At 42.7% G+C, this 23028-nt stretch overlaps 2 protein-coding genes across 5 annotated transcripts in view; both read left to right on the top strand.

Annotated features, from left to right (window-relative positions):
- The window catches only part of grid2 (glutamate receptor, ionotropic, delta 2), a 788159-nt gene extending 766276 nt beyond the window's left edge, over positions 1–21883 (top strand). The window contains exons 16-17 of one of the 4 annotated variants that reach the window (XM_072433309.1): positions 8106–8407; positions 11106–11506. In XM_072433309.1, coding sequence (XP_072289410.1) covers positions 8106–8407; positions 11106–11211 — 408 coding nt within the window. In that variant the 3' untranslated portion in view covers positions 11212–11506. Of the gene's footprint in view, positions 1–7755; positions 7819–8105; positions 8408–11105; positions 11778–21734 lie in introns of those variants that run through there. The other 3 variants (XM_072433311.1, XM_072433310.1, XM_072433308.1) reach the window with 3 other exon arrangements.
- On the top strand, positions 21782–22739 carry atoh1a (atonal bHLH transcription factor 1a). Its single transcript, XM_072433907.1, has 2 exons — positions 21782–21971; positions 22057–22739. The coding sequence occupies exons 1-2, from the start codon at positions 21782–21784 to the stop codon at positions 22737–22739; spliced, it is 873 nt and encodes a 290-aa protein (XP_072290008.1).
- Positions 22740–23028: the final 289 nt, after the last annotated feature.

Raw genomic sequence — 23028 nt, 5'->3', positions numbered from 1 at the left:
AACACTTTGGCCACTGTTCACACTTACAAAACTTAAAAAACACGGAAAAGCAGTGGGTGAATCACCAAAACAACTCATCCTAAAACATCCTAAAACATCCTAAAACATACTGTGACATTTCAGGCTCTTTGTTCTGGCTTTGAGAGGAATAATACGTCTTACAATTGGATGCAAACAGTGTGCGGCCATTTGTCACGGCTGTTTTGAAGCTATATCTCCACTTATCAACCAACATTTTCTCGTGTTTTTGTTCTGTTTTAATAACATTTTTTTCTTTTAGTTTTTTTTAATATGTTTTCTATTGAGAGAAAATACCCAAAAAAAAACACACCAATCAAAACTTGTGTATAAATGAAGATACTGTAGGGTCTCAAACTACATGTATTCAGTTTATGATTAAGGAAGATTTCTTAGCAGAAACGAGACAAGACGGGGCACCAGGGTTAAACCCAAAGAGCTAAGATACGGTCCTTAATCGCGCTCGTTAAAAGGTCTGAAGGGTGTTTCACGATTCAGGGACTTACACATAGTCTAATCAAACAAACAATAGTCAATAACTCTTTCGCGTAGTTTATTTATCAAAAGGGTAATCAAAACACCGGAGCAGAAATGCGCACAGGTAAATCACAGGTGACGTTATATCAGATTTAACAGCAGATTTCATGCAGATAATGTTAAACCAGGGTTTTGCCTTTGATAACCAAACATGTCTATGCTAATCTATATCAAAAAGAGGGAAAGTGAGAAGCTAAAGGGAGGAGGAACAGCTGAGCTCTACCCAAATCACGCCACAAGAGGACCGCACAATGGACTCGGCTTACGGTTCTGTAGACTCGGTCTGACTGGTCCTTGTCCGCGGACGAGGTCCGTAGCGCGGCGTCGCGTGGAGCGTTGTGGCGGCGAAGGTTCGTGAAGCGAACGGCGGCCGTGGAGCTGGCGGCGGTCGGGGAGCGATGCGTCGCGTGGAGCGGAGGAGGCTGCGACGTGCTGTAGGGTCCTTGGCGCCGGGGAGCGGTGTGCTGCGCCGGGGAGCGAGGGGTCGCGTGGAGCGGTGTGCTGCGACCTCCTTGAAGCGGCGGCGGCAACGGAGGCGATATCCGAGAGTTCCTAAGCGGTAGAACGCTTTAGCGGCGTGTTAGCTCCTCACGCGGCCTTTACTCAGATGAGGACGTAGCGCTGATCCACGTAAACGGCGTAGATTACTTCAAAAAGAAAAGAAACGAAGTAGCAAAGAAAGTCTCTGTCCGGTTTAGCACCTAAGCTTAGTTCCAGGTAGTTCCAGGTAGTTCCAGGTGGTTTCAGGTGGTTTCAGAGTCCAGGGCTGGCATGGCCTTGTCGACCACGTGACGGACGGATTTTGTTGAGACAAAGGAAAAGTGAAAGGCTCGTCCGTGGAGACGGCTTCCAAGAGAGAAGAGAAGAGGAAGAGGAGAGCAAGAGGAGCAAGAGCAAGAGAGCGTTTCTAGCTTGGAGCGTCCTTTTGATACCTGGCCCGCAGGGCATGCTGGGAGCGAAAGGGGCGGGCGCTACTGCGAAAACTTCCTGTTTAACATTTTCCTGACCGAGAAAATAAAACTGGAGTAACGTAAATAATAATGGCAAAAACATTGAACCCTGTTTTAACATTTACACGTTAAACACTTTTGGCAGTTTGTGCACATTATTTCTTGAGGTAGACACATTTTACATCTTCTTTCACCTGTGATGGGCGCTCGAGTTAAAGCATCGGGAATATAAAACCTTAAACAGTGGAAAAATACGTAACACAAGGTGAAACATGCGGTGTAGGGAGTTGATTCGGACAAACATTCATGGCATAATCACGTTAAACATAGTTCATCGGGGCGTCTTCCTGTAAGACTGAGGGGAGAAGAAGATCTGTTAGCAGAAAAGTCACAGCGGCTCCCCTGCGGTGAGGGAGACAGGGAGAACGAAAAAACCCCAATGTCTAAAGAGAGATTTTCTGTTATCTGGCCGTGGAATGTCCATCTCCATTCCCCTACAATACAATAAAGTTAAATAACAACGGCAGCACCAGTATATTATTTAAGATCACTGTTTCCACGTGTTGTCAACGTCCAAAGTAATCGGTCATTAAAAAGCCGCCTGCCGGGCGCGTGCGGCTCAGTCAGCCGTGGCCATGTTTGATAGATGACCCCAAACAACAAAAACCCAATAGTTCAACCATCGATGGACAATGTTCTGGTCAGACCGGCTGTTGTCCCTGTAGGGGGCGTGTTCTTCAAACGACACGTGAGCACTGGACCAAAGAAGAACGACGGGGAACTTTGTCACTCCACATATTGGCCTAATTATAGTATTAACCACCCAGCAATGACACGTTAACCCCATTTTAATATACTACATCATCTTTTTCCATTTAATTCATTTATGTTGATCCAAAGCAAAGAGTTTAGACTGTAATATGAATAACTTTTCATTATGTGTATACATGTGGTTGTATTGGTAATAAAGGAAGAGCGCTGAATGCATAAGTCAGAGTAACATTATTGTCATTCACAGAAAGCCCTCAACTAAAAGTGCAGAATCATACCAATAATGAGGAAAGAAAAGTTGTTGTTGTGAATGTGTATCGAGTAAATTGAACCAAATAAATTCAACTAATTCAAACAAGGCCTCTCCGACTACTCAATAACCGCTGCAGGTGATGATTTTCCCGCTGCAGCACGGTATTTAAACACAACTGATGCATTTCTGAAACGACCGTGTGGAAAGACGAATCCCGTGGTCATGGAAGAGATGTCAGTGTGTGAGAAAATAGAGTCTGAACCCCAGTAAGTGTTTGGAATGAGCTTTTGTGATGAATTTTGTCTGGTATTTCTACACGTTTTCACTTTTGACTACATCTCCCACTCCTCGTTTTTTGTCGCGGTAAGACAGTAGGTAATTATTGCGTAAAAGCGTCCTCTGAAGATCGAGCTGAGCGTGTCCAGCTGCCTCAGTCGTGGCCGATGGAGTCCGCCCGGTGTGCTAAATGCCATCTGAGCTCCGCCACGTTAAATGAATAAAGGGAAGCAAAGCAGAACGCCTGTAATTAACTGCACTCCACGCCGCGCGAACCGTCACTTCAAATGAACTACTCCGTGGGCTCCTCGCTGTCACGGTGACGGTGAACACGGTTTGGGGCGTCGGGATGAGCTTTGTAAGGCTTAACGTCCTGATGCGTTTGGGGTTTAGCGTTGCCGGGGTCTACAAAGTTGTTTTATAATATCACTTTGAATATGAATGTGGGTATTGGAGTTTCTACTGCGATTCCAAAGGTTACAGTGGTAAAACATGCCTCGATGATCACTTGTTTTTGTGAGGAAGTGCCAGAAGTTTAATCAAAAGAGTGTGAAGAGACGAGCCCTCGCAACACGCCAGTCCTTCTGCGCCAACAACCTCTTTTACCAACATTAATCATACACTTGTTTGTGTGGTACAGAGGTCATAGACGTGGCTCTATCCTTCTCGATATTAGGAGAGATAGAAAGTCAACATTTCAGTAAACGAACGTCTGGGATGAGCTTCAAAACTCTGTGCCATGTTCAAAGTAGGTTTTAAAAGCTATAGTCGGTATACATGCGTTCGCACATCCGGGAACTTGTGCAGTAGCAACCGAGTCCGACATTTTGAAAGGGGCACAACAGCACGTCGACTACATACGAAATCCAGGAAATATGAGTCCAAAATGCCAAAAACCTGCATTCTTGAAGGACATCGCGCTGTTGTCAGACCAAGGAATGATAGCTTTGTCGTGTACCTTAGTTTGCCGTTATCCTCTAAAGAATCAAAGTATTCGTAGCTCATTATGCCGTAGAAAAGGATGCAGTCGTGGTGGTTGCTAGTATATCGCGTGCCCCTTTCAAAATGGCGATGGGGAAGTCCCGGATGTATGACGTCACCGCAAACGCATGTATTGTTTTAGCATAATACAAGGACACAGAACAGAAACAATACAGAGAGAGAGAGAGAGAGAGAGAGAGAGAGAGAGAGAGAGAGAGAGAGAGAGAGAGAGAGAGAGAGAGAGAGAGAGAGAGAGAGAGAGAGAGAGAGAGAGAGAGAGAGAGAGAGAGAGAGAGAGAGAGAGAGAGAGAGAGAGAGAGAGAGAGAGAGAGAGAGAGAGAGAGAGAGAGAGAGAGAGAGAGAGAGAGAGAGAGAGAGAGAGAGAGCATACAAACAGTGTACATCGCTTTTACATAGCTCCAAAGTCAGTTAAATTGGTACATTTTACATTTTCTACAAGTCATTTTCGACTGTCGGTTATAATTTTGGTGCGGTCTTTGACAGTTTTTTTTGTCACCCATCTCCTTGTGATGGCCTTCTTTCCTGCCGACAGTACTATGCTCCTCAGGTATCCATGTATCGTGCCCGTGGCAGGAGTTCTGAGGCCCAGATACATGCCGATGCTGAAAACAGTGTGTGCAGTGCTGTGTTTATGAGCAATAGGACATTCCCAAAACACATGATAATGCTGAGCCGCCTGGCAACCACGACTTCTCCATCGACCAGTATCATTCCCTGTGGATAGTGCGCACTTTCCCATGGTGTTACATACATTCTTCCAACTGATTTTTTTAATGTTCTCCAAGCATTTTGTATTGTATTGTTTTATATTTACCCTTTGGTCGTAAACTATTTCTGTAGCCATAGCTGCCTTGGGGCTGACTGACGCTTACATGACTGCTAACATGACAAGCTAACAGCCTCAACAACCACTCATTCAAAACACCAACCTCTAAATTTGTGGGCTGACGATGTATAAACTGTGCCACTGCCGCCCAATGCCCTGAATTATGAATTTAAACACTTTGACTGGTACAAATGTATGAGACAAATGCCATTTTCTGGCTCGTGTATTCATCTAAAATCATCTTGAACACTGAAACACCATTCTCATTACCAGCGCACAATGCTATGCTAACATGCTATATAGTAAACGTCATTTTTTTTTGACAAACCTGTGTCGCTTTTGCTGGGGACACACGCTTTATTCTTCTTAGTCGATGTATTTATTTTATGTTTCCGCGCCGTTCCTGTCACCTGCAGCAATCAGGAAATAAGTCATCACCCGCTTAACCGCACGCACTTACAAGTTGAAGATGGATTCACTTCAAGCACGCGGCTAAAGATGAGCATAAATCAAAGGCGGCTTCATCCATCAGTGCGAACGCTGGAGCTCTAGGTCAATTGCGACGCGTACTGATGCACACTCCATCCCCATACGCGCTACAGTCCGCCCCCTGCTGTTTATCCCATATTGTGTGACATATTTAAGCACGTTTAATCATATTCTGTGTAAATGTGCCCTCATAGTTACATTGTAACGCTGTGTTCGCCGCATTGGAGTAAGTATCTGTCCAAACGTTTTGTGGTGCACGGTGATTTATCGGGATGTAACGATATTCAAAATGATCATCTCATAGTTTATTTATTGCAATTGGGAAGTTAAACATATATAGAAATGCATCCTCTTCTCCACATGGTGCATTTTTATTGACATATTTCTAAATATTAGAACTAAGTCTGTAATGTCTTCATGTCGTGTGCACTGAGAAGGAGCAAAGCATCATGGTATATGTAGTTCCTCCTGCCTTTTATTTAGGTATTTTTCAAACTATACTCTTTCTTCAAAGGTATTTGCACATTTTCTTAACACATTATAGTAACTATACTTTTAAAACCCTTAATAAAGCATGAGCAAAGACAACAAATACTTTATAAAGAATGATTTAAGCTTAGCAACTACTTCATTAATACCATAACTCTTAACACTTAATAAAGTATTTACTAAGCCTGGATCAATCTTAAAGAAACTATTTGTTCATCATGAATTAAGACTTTGTTCTTGCTTTATTAAGGCAAAATAAGGTGTGTTTATTATAACGTGGTAACAGCATTTTAGCCCCATAAGCTTACCGTTTATATATATTCCAAATGTGCTTGATAATGTATAGTTCTGTTACATCCCTGTGACGAAGCCTCTGTTCTGTTTATTGTTTGGATTTACATAAACTTGCATGTTAATGTTGTAGAATTATAATATATTATAATAATTTATATACAATGCATTTTCATACCATCGACAGCAACGTGGCTGTGTCCAAAACGCCGTCATGAGAACGCCGCTTTGCAGTGTTGTTTCGATGACTTAACTTGCAATACATCAAACACTTATTATAATGTTGATTATCACTGAAAGATCAAACCATAACCCTTCATTTTGTATATTTAAAAAGTGTATGCAGTTAAGTGATCCATATTTGCATTTTTATTATGCTATCGAAAACCATATCTTTTTAAAGGAGACACTCTATGCAAAGTCGACTTTTAACCGTGTTATGTTGTTTTCCCTTCTCATTTACCCACTGGAAGATGTATTTAGAGTGTTCCATGTCTGTTTCAAACGCACAAATGAAAAAAATGAAAAAACGTGCTGTAAAGTGGCAGTCGGAAAACAGCGCCGCAGTTTTCATCTGTGTTGTTTCTTTTATTAAGTGGTTTTAGAGCAATATTGCAATTTAAAATGTTCAAAGTACAAAATAATAATCCACAGATTTAACTATAGAGCCAACAAAATCATCATATCTTCTTTAAAGCGATTTAATGTACAGTATATGCACTAAAACTATATTTTTCATTTGTTTCTTTGTATGAAAATACATGTTAAACATAAATACACAGTTTTGCCATCACATAATCGCACATAACACATGGATCCTTGCTTAAGTGTATCCATTTAAGCCTCAGCCATTTTCTTTATTTCACACTTTTACAGACATAGATTCATGAGTGACTTATTGTTGGATAGAATTAATTTTAGCACAATTTATAGTAATTTACCATTATTACCGAATGTGCAATGCAGATACAAGAAATGTCAGCAGTAAAAGACACATGCTGTAAGCAATATGAGAAAATACAGCTTGTTTTAATTAAGTAACTTGACATTTTTATATGAGATAATTATACAGACTTACACAGTATAATAAGTATGTTTTCAGATGGTTTTAAACATCAAATTAAACTACTAATTCAACTATAAATGCACTATAAATGTAAAGTAGCTGCACTTGCAAATGTGTTATTGATCGTAACAAGCTCTCTTTCTTATGCTGGGTTCATAGGTGTAACGAGCACATTTGTGTATGACAATATACATCTCATCAATGACATCATCCAACCAACTGTATTGCTCTTTATGGATGTTTTCAATAGTCAATATGAGAGAGTTCTGCCACGACAACGCAAACGCCCACGAACAACATTGAAGTCTCTTGTCAGAACTTTTCCATATTTGTAACACTTGTGGTTTTGGTCTTATCTGGAGTAGATTTAGCGTGAGACGAACAGGCGTGTCGCGTCGGTGGTGTTCACGTTCTACAATTTCATAAAGGCTCGCTGCTTTTGAAAGAAATACGCAAACTTGCCATGTTAATCTCACGTCTTAAAGTCCTTTCAACGGACGAGTACGACGTCTGTTTGAACAATGGCACTCATTTCTGACGCTATTATGACAAAATTAGAAGTCACTGAACCAACTTTGTGCCATTTTCTCCTCCATGTCGGCCCATAAGTTGCAGATAAATTAAGATTCCACTGTCTTCTAGCTCAATTTTAAGCTGCTATTATATCACGTGAACGCAACCTAGCGCTTTCAATCATTTGGTAGAAGAAACGCCTGTCTCTTAGCGCTAACCCTACTTCCCAACTTGTGTCACTGTGGCTTATAGCGACTTTGCTTTGTTTTTGTAGATAAGTACTCTGTTTTGAGGGAGAAAAGTAGAAAATGCCATAAAAACATCTCCCCTTTTCCAGGTACTTTATTGTTTGTGTCTGTGAGGGCACAACGCAGCTGCCGATGCTTGAGAACTGTGTGTGCTGCCGACTGACTTCCATGTCTTTCTTCTCACTCACCCCACCTGTCTGTCTCCCCCGATTCAAAACCCCCCTCCCCAATTCTTTACCCCATCTCTCATAAAACATCCATGTATTGCTTGATTATTTTACTGGCTGGTTGCTGTCAAAAACAACATGCATGCACTTCCATAAATCCACCTTCTATACCAAACCTAAAAAACAAACAAAACAACAACTCACTTTAGAGCCAGGCAGATGGCCCGTCCGTGCGGCAGAGCGACCCGTGCGGTCACACCACCAACGAGCACCCCCTGGGCCTGCACGGCGCTCCTACCCAGAATCAGAGCTCGGGCATGGGCACCATGGGCACCATGTGCACGGGCAACGCCAGCGCCGGGTCGGTCCCCAGCTCCCGCTACCAGCCCCCGGCCTGCTGCGACATACCGTGCGCCCTCATCGTCCAGCACTCCTACGAGCCCGCTAACCCCCCCGAGATCGCACCCAAATTGAGAATGAGCACCTTCACCACCTCGCCCCCCACCCCCAGGTTATTCATGCAGTAGATTCACGGAAATGCACCGACGCGCTTTGGTTATTAGGTCCTCAGAGAAAAAAGAAATAGGGCTGCAACTATTGATTATTTTAGTAGTCGACTAGACAGTGATGACTTCTATTGTACGTCGAGACTTCTTAAATACATTATCAACCAAAGGTTTAAATATTGTGTCAGAAGAGTAAAAATCACAAAGAAGTTGTATAATTGATGGAAAACCTAAATAGTTTTGTTCTAGTCCAAGTACTTTTTGTGGTAACACTTTGTATACCTTTTTAATAGCCTTAAAAAAGCAAAAATCATAATGTTCAAATGTTTTATTAAGAAATACTCAGGCTTAGTAACTGCTTAATTATAATCATTAATCATTATTTTAAAAAGCTTTCATGTGTTATTACTCTAACACATAACTGCTCACCCTAACCCAATGATTAAGTATATTTTTTTAGCCTGAATCATTATTAATAAATAATTTGTTCATTGTAAAAGTCTTTGCCCATGCTTTGTTCAGACTAATTAAGGTGTAGTTATTATCAACTTGTGCCCTATAGTACAAATAACAATTACGATGATCGAAATACGATAAAGATTGTTTTTATAGTCACAAATAGTCCATAAATCATTGCAGCCCTAAAAACAAGTATGCTAGGTGTCAAACTTGTGTGTTCACTGTACAATCTGCACTAGTAACAAATGCACCTTGTAGTGCAATGCTGCTTTTATGCCACAAGAGGGCACCGTCTTTCTTTTTCAAGGCAAACCAAGCATTGTAATGTACAGTGGTGAGAAAAAGGTTATAGTCATGTGTGTGCTTTATTTTAAAAAGCTTTCACGTGACATCAGGGCTATTATATATTTTTAAACTGTCGGAATTTGATGTATTTCCTGTTGAGAGTAGCTCATTGGATAATTGAGTGACTAAATGCAGCCAGTCCCTGCGTCCCGCTCCTCCTCCAGCGTCCCACCAGCGCACCGGCCATCTCTCTCACCTCACCCCTCTCAACATACGTGTCGTAGCAAGTGGAACGACCCGTATCCGTCCTCTCCTCCTCCTCTCCTCCCCAATTTGTCACTTCTTTAGATGACCACCGGGGGGCGCCACTGTCCACTCATCTGCGTACACCACTAGGGCCAGAGGTACCTGCAAAAAAAAATCAATGGACACGGTTAGTAACAACAATTTGACAATCCCCGTGTGTCCCAGCCTTTCCGTAAACCAAAAATGATCTCCTGGTTCCTCGTTTGCACCCGCGCACTGCCCCGTGAGTGTCTTTGCCCACAACCTCGCCCCTTTTACCTCGCCCTACACAAACCACAGATGAAAACGAGCACCCGATTACCTTTCTGCACCCTCGTTTGTACTGTTTAGCATGGACCACCTTCTACCGACTATCACCCATACTGTAATTTAAGCTAAGATATTAAATGTTTAGCGGCTTAACTCCTTTTATAAGTTTCCTTTCACAGCTTTAAATACTTTGAATGTTAGTAGTATTCTCGTTAAGTAAGTAAGGATCTGGCCTGTCGGGAAAATTCACATGAAAACGGGATGTTGATCTCACTGTGAATAATCGAGGCCGGATGGGTTAAGAAGTACGTGGTTGTGTTAAAGGCGCGCCATGTAACTTTTCTGTCGCGCATTCCACTGCCTGCTGATGTTGCTCTGCCCAAAAATGTTCCACAGTATGGCATTAAACTTCTCTATGTTGGATTTATTCACTTATAGCTGGTTTTAAATCGCTATTTTGAACAAACATGGATTTTTAGTGTCTATTTACACGGACAGAGAAGTTTAATGCCGTACCGTGGAACATTCCAGGCGAAGCGATAACATCTTAAACGTACAGGTAGCACAATATGCTCCAGAAAAGTTGCGTAGCGCGCCTTTAAATGAAGTAATTCTGTAGTAGTTGATAAGATGTTTGACACTTGCACGTTATGCTCCTATAGTCCACTTAATCTGCTCCCTTAAAAACCTCTTAAGTATGTGTACAATAAGTATCTCTGACCACTGCTCATAGTGTTTTTATCCCTCCCCCATCTCCCCCAATCCTTCACCTTTCTCCTTACCCTCCATCGCCAAACACCACTAATGCAAATGATGTTCCACTTCCTCATACTTTCACGTACACTCGCACTATGTCGTCTACCTTCTTTGACCATCATTTGGCTTGGCACCCACTGGATTTCCACGCTTTCCAATCGTCTAATCTTTTGTTGTTGTTGTTGTTGTCTTTTGCCATTCCACCATCATTTTGAACTTTACCATCATCGAATTTGATCCAACCGCAATTTGACTTTCTTCATTGGATTGGACTACCTTTGGCCTGCCAAACGTAATCTTTCTCACCACAAATTAACATTGAAACGTGGAATGGAACTCCCACTACCATTTTTATCGCGGCTTTCCAATGCCTTTCAAAATCATATTTTTACCACCCATTCTTTCTCTTTGGATTGCAATCCACCCAATCTACATTATCGACCTCTCTGCCGTCTTGCCAAATGACTTTTTTGGCCATTGAATTAACCCGTAACGTTCACTTACCATCATCCCATTTTCGACCACAACTGCAACCGCGTAAAAACCTTCGTCTTTTGCGTATCCATCCACCGCATCTTGCCCAACCTTCCCATTCCCACCCCTGCCCCGCCTTTTTCCCCCCTCCCGCCCTCTTTCGCCCTCTCGCAGGACGATAAGGAGATCGACCTGGAACACCTACACCGGCGCGTTAACAGCCTGTGCACCGAGGACGACAGCCCCCACAAGCAGTTCTCCACCTCTTCCGTCGACCTAACCCCCCTCGACATGGACGCCCTCCCCGCTGCCCGCCAGGCCCTGGAGCAGATCAGCGACTTCCGCAACACCCATATCACCACCACCACCTTCATCCCCGAACAGATCCAGACCCTGAGCCGCAGCCTCTCCGCCAAAGCCGCCGCCGGGTTCTCCGCGGGTTTCGGGGCCAGCGTTGGCGGGGTTGGCGGAGGCGGACTGCAGGATCACCGGACTGGGCCGTTCAGGCAGAGGGCGCCGAACGGAGGGTTCTTTAGGAGTCCCATCAAAACAATGTCGTCCATTCCCTACCAGCCGACCGGCCCCGGACCCAACTTTGGATACGGCAACGATCCGGATAGGGGTACCTCCATTTGAAGAGGCGGAGTTCGGCCGGTGGGATGGGTGGTTTGAGGCGTAGTCAGTGTACATAACAAATCTATAACAAGTCTATTTTGAGATTAGGAAAGGGGGAGATGGTTGAGGATGTTCTGCATTGTGAAAATGTATCTACGTGAGTAAAAACGACTTCAGTTCAGAATATCAATCTTGTTTGATACATTTAGGTTTATACTTGTACGCAAGTTACTTCAGGTATTACGCAGATTCATCCCGTTCTATTTGCTTAATTTAGCGTCAATTTAATCCACATTTTTGTCCTCCTTTTGATTACTATTAGTTTAGCACTAGCATAGCGGTTGCGGAGTCCTTTTTCAGATCAGTTTAACCCTAGTTTAAACCCAGTGTAGTTCTGTTATAGACCTGGATTAAATCTGGTGATGCTCGGACGGCCACATATTTTCATTGTGTGAAAAGAGTTTTTTCTATGATTTAAGATTTCAGGACTGTTTTCAAACTAAACGATCTGCCTGTGGAGTCAGTATTGAAATAAATAGAGAAGTTTAAATCCTTTCCAAAGACACATACACCGCTCACGGTAATGTGGTTGCATGGAAACGGAAGGGCATCCAGTGTAAAAAGCCTGACAGTTCACAACGTTTGCTTTGTTCCTACAGTATATGACACCAATGGAAAAAGTACTAGCAGATATAGAGTAAAAAACAGACATAGTAATCACAATAAGGTAAAGATGCACTATGTAACTTTTCTGGTGGATAGTCCTCCTTGTCTCCATAGAGATGTTATTGCTCCATCTGGAATGTTCCACTGTATGGCATTAAACTTACAGATTGTATTGCTCAGAAGTAACTAAAAAAACATTAGTGATGGATGAAGTACTTTGTTTTGTTATTTAAGTAAAGGAGCAAAAAAATACTCACGTAAAAGTATAAATGTTTAAAAATGTACTTTTAGAGTAAAAAGAAAAATCATATACACATGTTTGTACATGTACACAGAGTCAAATGTAGTGATCCTGATATTGACTCGCTGATTTTCAGTTAATCGTGGCAACCGCATCAATAACTTACTTTCTCTGGTTATTTTTTAATTTATATCTTTTAACTTTTATCTTTCAAAAAGTCAAAACCTTCAGGCACCTTTCATCAGAAATGTGTTTGAAAACATGAGAAAAGTACTTTCTACTTTTCACTCTAGTTAAAGAATGTAGTCGAGTAAAAAGTACAGATAACCTCTCTCACATAGGAATAAAATGCATTAAACAGGGAAAAAAATGCATTAAAAAACATAACTAATGCAAAAACTACTACTAGTAAAGTACAGATACCTAGATAATTTACATTAGTACAGTACATTTATATTTGTACTTTCCACCACTGAAAAACATGCCTCTTGACTCTGGACCGGTAGCTCTCCTTGGTGATAGCTCATTCTAAAGCCATACTCTGGAACATTCTAGGCAAACCGACGTCATCTTCATGGAGACAAGCAGGTGGCAGACCCTACAGACTTACATCGTGCACTTCTAAAACAGGCACAGTCGGGACATGGGTTCAAACTGGAGGTTCATATTGGAACTGAAGTCGTTTCCGCTCATGTCGATGCCGTTGCCGTGCACATCAAGCAGGTTTCGATCTTTGCGTTGTTGCTGTTGTTGTTGTGGTCGTTCGTGATTCTTTTGGGGGACGTGTGTGACTGTTTAGTTTTTCGTTTTCGTTTCTTTATCGTTCTTTTTTTAACGAGGACTGCCACGTGTGCAAAGACGATGCGACCTTAAAGTCCAACACGAGGGTTGTTGGTCAAACTCCAGGGATGCCTCCGCTCAGTGGCCTGCCTCAACGCGAACGATCCAAAGGAGCATTTTAACCGTTTTAACACGCGACGTCTTGCAGGCCGATGCATTTCAAGAACTTCTCCGAAACGGCGGCTTGGCTCGCAGACAAACCATCCGTTGCACCTCTATCAATGCCATAACAGTGCGACCAAGAGATAACGTCCAAACGACCTCTGCCATTTTGGTGGTAAGGCCTGTACTGTTTTTCTCTTTTTGATGGACATTTGAAGAGACTGGTCGGCTCCACCAGTGCGCTGTACTGTGTATCAGCGCAAAGACCTGTAAGTTTGATTGTATCCTAGAGAGGACGTTTTCTCATGCGTACTGTGCATACTCTCAGCTTTTCCAGGTCTCTACTGGGGAATCATTAAAAGGGATAATAAAAAAAACAACTTTAAGAAGAAAAAAAAAGTCTAAAAGATTGAGAACCTTCTGCTTATTCTGTGTCGTTTATTGATTTCCTTTTTTTTTTTTTTGTTCAAATACGTGGAATGTGTTTTGGTCGGGGGGGGGGTAAAAAATGACATTGTTTGGAGCTGTCTTAAATGTTCTTTTCTCTTGCCGCCAACTTTGGGAAAACTTCTAAACGAGTGCTTTGTCTGTTTTTGTATCATCGCGCCATGCATTTTCGTGAACGCTTTCTCGCCAGCGACTTTGGCGAGCGGCCTCGGACGAAAAGCCTACAGGTCGGTCGATCGATGGACGGGCGTCGAGGGTAGAAGTCATTCGAATAGCGTCCTCAAACAGGCCTTACACGTCTTTCGTTTGCCACTTCAGGTCGATTCCGCGCCCTCCCCCGCCCCCCGCCGCCCATCCAACCCCCAAACGTTGAGCAATCGTCGCGGTAACGTCCGGCGTGAGCTCCGGCTGGCTTTTCCCAGCGAGAATTCTCCTACCGTTTCATCCCTGTAATGTTAAGGTTTCTCTAACTTGTTTTTTGAAAGTGCCAATTATTAAAGATGACCAATAAGGTGCATTTGGGGAGTGGGTTTCAGTCACGTGACATTTTGAAGACTTTTTGATCATTAGATTAATTTGTTAATTGCTATGGAATCCCAATTTTCACTCTGAGACCAGTTGGATACTTGTGGACAACAGAGGTGGTCAAACAGAACCAAACCTTTTTTCTTTTTCTTTTTTTTTTTCACTAACACTGTATTAATAATTGATAATGTTATAGTTAGTTTTCGGTTTAAGAACTAAAGAAGCGTTGTATGTTGTGCGTAGAGAGCATTCTTTATCTCTATAAGGCTACAGTGCGGCTTTCGAATGAAAATATAGGACACTTTAAAGGTTTTAATAAGTATAAATGAGAGTTATAAAGTGTATATTTTACATAACTGTCGATGCTATTTTTGTTTAACAGAAAAGAGTATATCACGACGAGCTTTAGTGTTGCGTTGGGCGGTCATGTGACTGCTTTTACCCTTAGCCCCGCCCCCCGTAATGGTCAAGTTCAACACGACAGCTTCTCCCATGCCCATTCGCTCTTGGTTTTATGATTTGCTGGCTAAATAACATTATTAAGTGGCAAGTTGATTAAAAGAAAGCATGCACAACCTTGCTATCTTGTGCTATCTGTTAACATTGATTTTTTTTTTTTTTTTTTTTTTTTCGTCATACATAGGACTCCAGGATTCACTTGATAATTTTCAGATTGATGATGTACAGTATTTAATATAGGCCTATTTTGTTGTATGTGTTGCATATTATTCAAAACCTGAACAAATTGGGGCCTCTGTTACAAGTGGCAAGCTTTCTGTGTATAATTTGTCTAATAAACAAGTTTTCTACACTGGGATGCTACGCCTGTTTTTACTTTCCGTCAGCCTCAGAGCATAAATGCATTGTAACTGTTCTGTAACAATGAATCGGAATAATACAAATACAAATATCTCAATGTACAATACCAAGAATGTTTGACAAGTGGACTGAAGTCGCTAAAATAATTGCTGAATACTAAAATAATAAAATAACTTGTTTCATTCCTATTCTACAGTGTGGCATTAAATGGATCCATCTTAATTTTAATGAAGGGTAGTGTTATTGCAAAAAATGGGGTCCAGATCTGGCCTGTAACACACAATAGCATCACCATGGAGACAACATTTTGGCCTGAAAAGTTCCAGCGTGCACCTTCAAGTCGTGTGTCAGTGGCCACAAAGGGAAGTGCAGGGATGTGAGCGTTACAGATTACATTAAAGATTATAATATTCATTTGTTTGTTGTTTCAGTCAAGAATTGGAATTTAATTGTGAAAGATTTAGTAAGCTACGATTAAAAAAAGAGCGTTTTTTTAGTTTTTTGTTGTTTTGTTTTAAGAAATTTAAAAATTGATTTAATTTTATTTAATTTTCATCCCTTTACATATACAAATAAATACATAAATAACTCATTAGTCTTCCAGAAAGTAAACACAACCAATCATATCCTTTTCTTGTTTGGTTGTTTCCTTGTTTGTTCATTTCAACAATTGTTTTGTGATATGTAATTTTGTATTATCAGAGTTTTCGAAGCCAGTTTACGCCAATTTACGCTCCGTACAAGGACAATATTGTATTATGTAATGTGTAATAATGTAAATTGCCCAAATACTAACTACACTAACTGAACCAAACATCAAATAAATAAATAGCCCATGACACCTATTGTGAATGTTGCAAAAATTCAAGACTTGCCAAATTGTTGATGTGATTTTTTTATTTTTTGCACATTAAAGTTGACTTAAGTGTATAATCACAGTGAAACTTATACAAAGAATAACTTTTCCCATTTCCCAAAAGCTGAAAGCATGATTTAAACATGACAATTATTCTATGAGGCTGACGTTTTGCATACAACACGCCAAAGTCCCCTCCTAAGCACCAGCTCCGCTCCAGTGCCCCTCATGCATGTAAATGTTCCGGGGCCAAAATAAACACTCGCTGTGCGCCGCTATAGGCTCCGAGTTCATGCATGAGCGGGGCTTTTGTACGCCTCTCCTCAAATGGGCCGTCACTTCAAAAGAGCTGAGGAGGAGGACTGCTGCTGCTAACAGCTGGAGAGACGCACCGCTGTCAAGTTCAACACGCCGTGCAGTACCGCGGACGGGCCACACGAGGGCGCAGTGCTGGAGACATCCCGCCGACTGCTGTGACAGAGTGGCATTTACAGGAGTTATATCACTGCATCTGGAAAATGTAAGTAACGATCCTGATTATATACAGCCCTTGGAAAACATTATTATATCACATTATTGCAGCCTAAAGCGTAACATCAGTGTTTCTCAAACTGTGGTACGCACGCTTCTTCTGATGGCATGCTGGTCACACCGGTCACACCCAAAACATGCACCATCATTTTCTTTGTACTTCTTCTGTCTTGTTTATTTTATCTGTTCTTTTTTCAGACTGTGTATATTATTGTGTATTGTACGTGCTGTCCCCCCTGTCTGTAAATACCCCCCCCCCCCCTTTTGTATATGTCAAAGCGTCTTTGGGTCATTGTAAAGCGCTATATAAATAAAAGGTATTATTATTATTATTACCACTATTATTACCACAGATCAAATGCTCCAGCTACAGTAACTCAGGAGACGGGTCCCCACGCGCTGCACTGGAGTCACCACTGCTCCTGACAGGGTGCCCCAGCGGGTCAAATGCAGAGGGCCTTAACCTGAACTTATGACAGGGTTAAACACATTTGACTTAAACATAAAGTGAACATAATTATATTTAAGATTCAAGAAAAAATTGTGACATTTTGCCCCAGTTTGAATATTTTGGTGACCTTTATAATGTTTCTTCTCGGTTGGACATAAGCTGCATGTGACGAGGTAGAAGTATCTCCACTGTAACCTATAGCAACCACACTGTAAACAAGGGCCAAATCCATAAATGATGGTGTTTGTGTGGTCCTGGGGAACTCTGGATTCCAAAATGAGGAGTCAAGACTTGTTTGCATTCATGTGTTATCAAGTCAGGCTTTTGCTGTGCAGTTGTAAGTAAATTGTCCCTACATTTTTATAGAAAGTTGCTTATTTATGACATTCTGTTTTATATATCAAGTTCCTGCTTTAAAATATGATAGATATTTCCCACGTGTTCTATTCCACCAAATAAAGTCATAATTACAAAAACATCCAAATATTGAAAGACATGCCCAGTGCATAGAAATGGACTATAACCTGACAAAAGCTCTCAAAAGTATTAAAATCTCAATCAAAATACATCAATAAACAACATATTTATTGTGAAAAGACAGATATGAACATGTTTAAATGCTTAAACATGGTTATATTTTCAAAATAAAGTTTTTGTGCACTTGTGGACTCACTCACGGTGGAAAGAGGAACCAAAATGTATGAGTACTGTTACTTTAGTAAAAATATTACTCAAGAGGTAGATTTTCTTGAAAAAGTTAAGTAACTGTAACTGAGTAGATATTTTCACCTTTATCGATAATATTATTGAGCTTGTGTCTCATAAGTGCAGCTGGTCACGCTTATGTTCCAGGACACTTATTGGCAAACATTGGGCCTTATTAATATATATGAGCCAAATAGCTTAGATTTTCAGGTTCAAAGGGAAAACTTAGTTAGTTTCAGGGTAGTCTATATAATTGTCCTTCTGGGTGATAATATGATAAGACCTAAGTGATTTTTTAAAACAAATTCTCAATTCTGATATAGGCAACTGGAAGCAAAAGTAAAAAGTGGAATGGAGAAACCCGAGAGATTAACCCGAGAATATCATAAAATGTGAAAAATGAAGGGAGTTTGGCAAATGAAAACCACTGAGACACGTGTGAGTGACGTCAGAGCATGGTTCAAATATCAAATATACTTTTGTTTTTTATACATACAGATATTTTACCACAGATTCCGCTTTTTGTCAAACTCAAATCAAATGTGAAGGTTAGAAAATACCATTGATTCTGAAAAGTAGATCTAACCTGGAAATGTAAAATTAGCTGCGTGGCCTATGTTTTGTTATAATTACATATAAACATTAGAATTTCCATATAGTGTTGACAGGAGCTGAACATGTTTAAATGACAAAACCATAACAGTCTAACCCAACACTGTTTATAATAAGTCCTTGTTGTGTACACCTTTAAAAACCCTCTTTTACCTCTCATATCGTGAAATAAAAAAGTCAGTTTGAGTACATGTGTCACTCCGGGAACATCCACAACTGACCGACCTCGAGACAGAATGACATGAACCTCTACGGTCCACACTCAGGTTCGCCTCTGTCGCAGTTCGTCCCGCTCCTGTCGCGCATTCGGTTTCCAAGGAGACGGGACTGGGACGCGGCAGCACGCAGACTCGGCGCTCTCACCCCTCCCCTGTGCGCGCTGGAGCCCCCCCTCCGGCGTGACCGATGGAACATAGAGTCTCCATTGTGCGGGCGACACTTTAATAATCGCCGGGTACAATGTCCAACCTGTCGGTAGCTTCAGGAGCCCGGCTCGCCTGTTGGAGCGGGGCTTGTAGGTGGGACGAGGGGGCGAAGGATCGGCGCCAGACCTCAGCCCCCGAGACTGCCCCACGAGGAATACATGAATAAAAACACAATGGAGCCGTGGCACTTTATCTCACCAAATCATGTCATTTCCACACTCTCATCCATTACGAGTCAAAGTCAAGGCAAAGTGGATTTCTGGCGCATTTAAACGAGCTTACAAAGTGTATTATGGACAGTGACCCGGCGTCTCCGCGACTATTTTGAGTGTTACGGCTGCAATCGTTTGTTACACAGACGTTTTTTTTGTTTGTTTGTTTTTTAACAGTAATAAAAACAAACAAGACGTGGAGACTGAAAATATTAAAAGAATAAAAAGTATGAAAAGTCAGGCATATATTCCCTAATGTAACATGTCCCATTTGTCCATTTTCAAATAAGTCAATTTATTTTATTATTATTTAACAGTTGCTTCCGTCCCTCTTATTTGTATTTATCCATTTATTATCATATTTTGCTTCTTTTTTGCTGCAGCTTAAAGTGCATTCCACAGGTATCCATCAATCATTTCCATTATTGGAGTTTTCTGTCCTGGATTCAATGCAGTGCTTCGTTCATCTCAGTCCCATATTTATGAATAATATAAGGCAGTCATCAAACATAAAACACTTTATTGTGATGGGCAATCTGGCAACTACAGTTTGTTAACCAGAACTTTTCAAGTAGCTTCCAAAGCCAGCCTGAACAAATTATACAAACCTTTTGTCAAATGTCAATTTAATTTAGCAATAAAGTTAAGTTATTAAATGAAAGGACCACAACTTGTAGCCTCAATTTTAGACAAATAAGTCGTTTTGTACCCATTTTGATGCATAAAAGTTGGGGTAACTGAATTTCCTTGACAAAGTTGCATTTAATGTGACTTTTTGGTTGGTTACATCAAATAGTCCCAAACGCAAATCATTTTTCAAACGTTTCAAAATTCTCCCTTGCACTGCCTGTCGGTGCAGTTGAGAATAATGAGGAAATATACTGCGTGCAAGTTGGAAACAGTTAAAATCCCATCTCTTTTCAGTCCCATTCACGCACAGGCTGCTGGCTGACTTCACAGACTGTATCATTACACTGTTCATCTGCATTCACGCTCCTGTTTGTGTGTGCGCAGCGTGGAAGTCGGTGGAATTGGTCGTTTCCACCTGGTCATCACTAGTGCATTGTTCTTTTGGTCAATTTGGGACAATGAGTGGTCACTAATGAGCTGCCTTTGATCAGCGGATACAGGTGACCCCAAAGTGACCTGTGCTGACCTGAGCCACTGTAAATACTATACTTCATGTCAAAGAGTGTGTCATTTGTATTCGGTCGCATCACATATTTACGGCCTAATCAAATGTATTTTATTTATTGTTTAAGTTTTGAAATGTAAAAGTTCATGCGCTTTATTTTTTTCAGAAACTCGATAAACTTATGTTAAGATTGGCGATACAATTTTGAAGTGAACTCAATTTACCCAGGAAAAATATGTAATTTTATGACTTCTTCTTATTTATTTATTTTTACTTTAAAACTCATAGGTTCAGACAAAACGTGTGCGTAAAATGCGCTCACAAACAGCACGGGCCGGTTAATACGCAGTGACTTTAATAAAATGCCAAACAGGCTTCACGTAATTTCAAAATAAAAATAATCACAAAATATAAAGTCATCTAATTATAGCATAATATACGTAACTGCGTCGGCCAGAGCTGCAGCGCGCGCCACGCTCTCTCCAGAACAAGCGTTAGAAGCGCGAGGCTCGTGTTTCCTCCCAGTGAAGGCCTTTCTCCGGACAGGGCGTTCCGAGCTGCATCAAAAGCCGCTGCGCCGCCACAAAAGATGAGGGAACTGGATCTGAGCTCCGAGTCAAGCAGAGGATGAGCCAGAGCCATGAGCCACAGCCATGAGCCATGAGCCATGAGCCATGAGCCATGAGCCACAGCCATGAGCCATGAGCCATGAGCCACAGCCATGAGCCATGAGCCATGAGCCATGAGCCATGAGCCATGAGCCACAGCCATGAGCCATGAGCCATGAGCCACAGCCATGAGCCATGAGCCATGAGCCATGAGCCAGAGCCGCGGCTTCACTCTGCGCGGAGTCCAAACTGTTGCACATTCTCACGTGCAGAAGTCACTGTGATGAGGCTCAAGTCGTGTGCATGTGCACTAGAGGCAGGTGCACTAGAGGCAGGTGCACTAGAGGCAGGTGCACTAGAGGCAAATGTTGAGACCTGCAGTGATTCAAGTTTAAACATGCCTTAAAAAATCATGTAGTTACAAGGATTAATACTCCAAAGAACACTTTTACATCACAGGCTGTGATGTAAAAACTGTGAGTTAAAAGCGTTATGGCTTTTAACTTGTGCCTTGTGTCTTGTTTATCACAGACGTTTAAGAGTCAATTCAAATAAACAGAAAAGGTAAACTTGTGTCAACATGTTCCATGACATTAGACCTGCGATGCTCACGTGACAGGCGCACACACATACGTCTTGACCACAAAGTTGAACTTTCACTTCACATCGGACCTTCCTGACCTATGGTCTCGTGCTGTCCACACTTCTCACCTATAGGATCCTCCCGTGCACGTGCGTCCTGCGGGAGGTTCTCCTTACGTCCCCTGCGTTAAAAGCTCATAAACTAATGTTCTCTAAACAGTGGGTCGAAGGAGGAGGGCCATACTCGCCTCTCTCGAGTCAGCGCCACTTCTCATTGGACGTCCACACGCGACCTGCGCGAGGAGGGGGGCTCCCAGGCGCGTGCCGCTTTTTAAGGAGACGCTGCGTCTAGAGACACCAGAGAAGGAGTCCTGCACGCGACCCTCGCAACATTAGCGCGTGGACAGTCCACTGTTTGTGTTGCCCCACAGAGACAGAGAACACCTGTTGCGTCTGCGTCATGGACGTCCTACCTGTGATGGAAGACTGGACCAAAGAGCGCCACAGCACTGCTCTGCTGGACGGGACAGGCACCGGAAAGGCCACCCTCATGCTCGTGGACAGCAGTGGAGACCCACGCGCTTGGCTGGCCCCTGTGCAGCCTGCTGGCACCTGCTCCTCCCCGGAGTACCTGCGCCACTCTCCCTGCTCCAGCTCTGGCTCTTACGGTAAGAGCCGCATTGCACTGTTCAGAGCTCTCTCCAAACTTTGCTGCACGTTCTTGTTTAACACTCGCTGTCCTGTCCTTTGTAGAGAGCGTGTCTCCGGGCTCCTCCGGACTCCACAGCCCAACAAGCTTCAGACAAACTGCCAAGAGTCCATCCTCGCTTAAGGTGCGGGACCTGTGCCGCCTCAAAGGTTCTCTCACCGACTCCGAGGACGGCCCCAGACAGAGAGCTCCCTCCAGTAAACCTGGCAACGGTGTTCAGAAACAGAGGCGCGTGGCCGCAAACGCACGTGAGAGGAGGCGCATGCACGGTCTTAACCACGCGTTTGACGCGCTGCGCAGCGTCATCCCCGCGTTTGACAATGACAAGAAACTGTCCAAATACGAGACTCTTCAGATGGCGCAGATCTACATCAACGCTCTGGCCGATCTGCTGGAGGGACCCGCTCCAGGCGCATGCGCGGAAGGTTCCAGCACTGGGTCCTCAAAGGCGGACGTGAGGCTGGGGTCACCAGGCACGTCTGCGTCAGGTGGAGCGTTACCCGGGCAACTGAGCGGAGCGCCATTCGTACCGTTCTCTGCCCTGGAAGAAGCTCTCTGCGCGGCCTCGGACTCTGCGCGTAAAGCGTCTCCAAGAAGCGACGGAGAGTTCTCCCCGCGCTCGCACTTCAGTGACTCTGACGAGGCCGCGCTGGAGCTGCAGTCCAGTGAAGAGGACGAGCTCCCGGAGCTGAAGCTCACGCGCCATCAGCAGCACGTGACCTTCTGAACTCATTCTATGACCGTATTTCCAGCTCACTGAGGAGAACTGCCCACACCGTGTCAATCCTGTCGCTCTCCAGGCCTTTGAAGGGCCCCGTGCACCTATGCCCTGTCCAGCGAGAAGAAGTCTATTTTTATCTGTAACATAACCTAAAGATAAAGTCTATTATAGTTGGCTTGATTCGGTTCTGCCAATTGATGTACCGTAATGTCAGTTTCCATGGAGACGCGGCCGGAGCCCTGTGCCATGTTGCACGCAGCACTGCCATGGGTCCACCGCCTCTCTGACCAAAAGT

This window comes from Eucyclogobius newberryi, unplaced genomic scaffold (genome assembly GCF_026437365.1).
Source record: "Eucyclogobius newberryi isolate DKJ021-1_F unplaced genomic scaffold, fEucNew1.0.hap1 SCAF_6, whole genome shotgun sequence".
Classification (NCBI taxonomy): Eukaryota; Metazoa; Chordata; class Actinopteri; order Gobiiformes; family Gobiidae; genus Eucyclogobius; species Eucyclogobius newberryi.
This window is presented reverse-complemented; position numbering and strand designations above follow the sequence as displayed.